Here is a 4292-nt window from a genome sequence, read left to right on the forward strand (position 1 = left end):
CTGGACTGGTCTGATTCAATATGTCCTATTGGTCTGTCCAACCCTTTCAAATTGATGATCTGTTCCAACTCAAATTCTGTCCATTGACACACCTAATTGTTGACAACTGGCTTAGCTCCCTAAGAAGTCACATAATTTTGACAAGGCGCTTTGGATGGGTGATGGACAGCTACTTTGGCTCTCTGGGATTTTTTCATCAAACATAATTAAATGTGCTACGCTTCAGCCCTCCCAAATGGGCACTTGGAAGTATGCAAAGTTCTAAATATTGATACAGATCCATATGAGATCGGCTTTGGCCAGTGCAACGCCCGTTGGAACACCTTTACAGCCTTCCATTGAGAATATCTTTATACTTATATACTTTATTTTATAAGGAAATAATCCCAATGCAAGATTCCAAGAGACTATTGGAACAGTATCAACATGGGCTTGCACTGACCAATATGCCAGTTGGTAGAAGCTTTACTTTTTTATTTTATTTTCAAACCTGTTCACTTGTTCAGGGGTTGGTATAAGACCTGTCTACCCCGGAAATAGGTCAAACACTCAAACCCCGAAACAGTGACTGTAGTAGCGTATTGGAAGATCACCAATATAATAGGTATTGGCTGATACGGGTCGAAACTCTGAAATTTTAATCCTTGGATGGATGTATGCCCTGTAAGGTTCTACATTTGAAAGGCTCCAGGACTCCTCTCTGATGAAAAGGAAACAGGATACAGGGCAGCTCAAAAGGAAACAGAAACCTAAGAAGATTAAAAAAAAAAAGAAAAGAAAAAGCAACGAACTACCAGATTGCTGCTGTTTGAACAAATAAAAGGACCAGATTCCAACCACATTGGGGCCACACTAAAGCGCTCTCCAATCTTCTATATAACCTCTGACAGATGGGCTGCCAAATTACCTTTCCAACCTCACTTTTAAATGTCATTAATTATCACATATTCTCCTATAAAAAGCTAAAGATGAACTTCTGAAATTGCCCAGAGAAGGCCTTGTAAAATTAATACCTCAAGTTTTGTCTCTCCATTTGTTTAATTTTCAGTGAATCCGAGCCCATACCCTAGCCTTTTAAGGGTGTTTTGGTCATTGGATCCCCCAAGAAAGGAAGAATAAAGAGATTATAGCATGGATTAACTAAAACTAAACATAACTGATTTTCATGGTAGCGGGCATGTGAAGCAAACTTCTAGACCATGCCAAAGCTATTCCTTTCTTCCCTGCTTAACTTTCTTGGCTGCCAAGCTTAGAACCCATTCCCTTATATAATCAACCATGTCAAAACCTGCAGTTCCTATCACTCTCTCTTGTAACCATGTCGAACTACACATCCTCATCTGACTCCGACGATCAACTAGAGGCCCCAGTTAAACTCTTTGGTCGGCAAAGACCTCTACATGACATTTTTGGAGGAGGAAGAGGTACTTTTCAGTTTCTCTCTTGTTTCTAACACCAACCTGATAGACCTATATTGATTCTTGACCCATATCTCTCTTGCTAATGATTTCGAATTCTCAATATATGTCATTATTATAGTGGGTATCTTTTTTTCTTTCCTTCTTTTGTTTTACCCTTTTTTTTTTCAAGTCTAGTGGTTCTCAGAATAACTAGGAGTTCTATGAAAATAAGGAACAGAAATGCTTTCAGATTATCAGTCACCCAACATTAGCTTTCACCACTGATTCATCCTTTTAATTTTGGGTTATACGACACTGATTCATCCATCTTCTTCCTCTATTTCTTGAACTTGAGAGACTGCTGGTTGGTCTTGCAGTTGCTGACGTGTTGTTATGGAGGGACAAGAAGCTATCAACTGCAGTTCTAATCGGGGTGACGTTTTTATGGATCCTCTTTGAAGTTGTTGAGTACAACTTTGTTACACTTGTGTGTCACATCTCCATCACCACCATGCTTGTTGTCTTTATTTGGAGCAACACTGCACCTCTCTTGTTCCATCGGTAATCTCTTCCTTATTCAGTGTGGCTTTTCTTAATTTGTTGAGGGATGTTCTTCTCAATATGTGTCTGGGTTAAGGCCTAGCTATTCTATTGGCCAGTCTACATAACAGTCTGCAATTCTGCAGATCAATCCTGCACTTCCATGGGAGTGATACTGAGTGGCCATCTCTAGCTACTAACAGTAGATCATTGGTTTGAGTTGTGGGGTTACGTTTGAATTCGAGAGCAGCCACCTTGTGCAAAAAATACCAGAAGTTAGGTCCATGTCCAGTCCACCCCTCCTAATATGAGTTAAGATATATAGCCGGCCGGAACAATTGGGTAATAGTCCTAATTTACATTTCAACCAATTCTGACCGACTAAGGTTCTGGAATTTTAACATGTAGGAATGACATTGTTACCATCATGCAATTGCAAAGTTGAGGTAATGGAAGTGGCTAGAACCTAGGAATAGGGGTGTCAATTGGACTGGATTTGGTCCAATCCGATCCACTCCAATGTGAGTCCATTACAAATGGACCAAGTCCAATCCAATCCAATGAATTGTTTGGACTATTTTGGACTGGTTCAATTCAATGTCTGGACCGTCCAATCTGTGTTTGTCATTTAGAGAGAGAGAGAGAGAAAGGCCATTGCTCATTGATAATTTTGGATATGCTTTATTATGCCATGTTTGTCATTTAAAATCAATATAATATGGGTTATATTTACTCATTTCATGCCTGTAGCAGTCCTCCAGAAATTCGACAGATTAATGAGCTCTTATCCGAGTCAACATTTAAAGAAGTTGCTTTGAACTTCCGCACGAAATTCAACCAATTTCTGTCAATCCTCTATGAAATTGCAAGCGGCAAAGATTTAAAGCTTTTCCTTCTGGTATCTAAATTTTCCACCTACTTGACTCTACTTCAATTTTCATCCACAAGTTTCATCATGTTGTTGATTGTTCATATTTCATTCTTTTTTTTTTTTTTTCTCAGGCAATCACTTTACTTTGGATAGTCTCTGTACTTGGGACCTATTTCAGCACTCTGAATCTTCTTTATCTTGGTAAGAAATCCTAGCTTTCTCTTTCCCAAGAATATTTTTAGCTTTTGAGCCTAAATGACTTCTTTTTCTTCAATGTGTATACAGGACTCCTTTCCATACAAACGCTGCCAGCTTTATACGAGAGGTATGAGAAAGATGTGGATCATCTTGCCAGCAAGGGGAACCGAGACATGAAGAAACTGTATCGCAAATTTGACTCCAAAGTTCTTAAGAAGATCCCAAGAGGGCCAACGAAGGACAAGAAATTGAAATAAACCAGAAGGTGCAAGTTTGGAATTGATTCACCGAAAATTTATGATGGGAGTTCTAACAATATCAGTTCTTTCCGGATCTATTGATTTCTTTTGAGAGTTACTGTGTCCTTGTTTTTTCTCAAGATGACAATTTAATTGGTGTTGATTGAATCTCCATGACTCCTCATTGTAATTCTTTCCAAGGAGATCACCGTCTACCCACCATTTCTTTCCTTTTGAATGTAGAGACTGACGCAATAATAAAGAAATCTATTGATCATAACCAATACATGGACCGATACAAACTTGAGAGAAAAACAAAGAATTAATGTCCACTTCCTGGACTCCATTGTCATTCTGTCTGATCTCCTGAAGTGATCTTATGCTGTTGATGAAGGAACTAATCAGAAAAAAGAAATTAGTGAATGATACTCTGGTACTAGCCCTGGTATGGAAGTTCAGGCCTTCGGGGCCTTGAGTTGAGTAGTCCCTGACAAGATGTTCATACAACAGATAACAGAACACGCTTAATTAAAGAGTGGCCAAGACTACTTCTGAGAGACTCAACCAGTTAACTTGACTAAGCAGCTCATACCTGGATGCATTTCTCTTCTGGCTGGTTTAGCAGAATTCTGAAACCTCAATTTTGCTACTTGTTCAAATTACGACCCTTTTCAAAGACAACAACATTTTAACACTCTTTTGAGCAAATTAAGACTGGTTAGGAGTTAGGACTGGAATTGGCCCTCATAATTATCCATGAAATTATTTTGGCCAAAATTTCGAAGTTTCATCTAAATTCTGGAATTTCAACAATTTATTTTGTTTGAAATTTTCTTGAAAACAGCCTCTCTATATGTGCAGGGGTAGGACTAGGGACATCTGTCCTTCCCCAGCCTGGTGCACAGGGCTGCCTTATTTTGCTTGAAATTTCAAAGTGTTATTAAAATAATATAAATATAGCATACTGTAAATGATTAAATGCATTAATAAAATAAGTAATCGTTAACAAAAAAATATAATCAAAATTTCAAAAAAGTTTATCAT

The 4292-nt window shown here is 38.3% G+C and overlaps 1 protein-coding gene across 1 annotated transcript; it reads left to right on the top strand.

Annotated features, from left to right (window-relative positions):
* Positions 1 to 1204: 1204 nt before the first annotated feature.
* On the top strand, positions 1205 to 3532 carry LOC104613295 (reticulon-like protein B9). Its single transcript, XM_010281058.3, has 5 exons — positions 1205 to 1424; positions 1778 to 1961; positions 2694 to 2838; positions 2943 to 3012; positions 3097 to 3532. Exons 1-5 carry the CDS (start codon positions 1319 to 1321, stop codon positions 3264 to 3266), a joined length of 675 nt encoding a protein of 224 aa, XP_010279360.1. The 5' UTR covers positions 1205 to 1318; the 3' UTR covers positions 3267 to 3532.
* The last annotated feature ends 760 nt before the right edge of the window (positions 3533 to 4292 follow it).

The sequence above is a fragment of the Nelumbo nucifera genome, chromosome 4 (genome assembly GCF_055504915.1).
Source record: "Nelumbo nucifera cultivar China Antique chromosome 4, China Antique-T2T, whole genome shotgun sequence".
In the NCBI taxonomy this organism is placed as follows: Eukaryota; Viridiplantae; Streptophyta; class Magnoliopsida; order Proteales; family Nelumbonaceae; genus Nelumbo; species Nelumbo nucifera.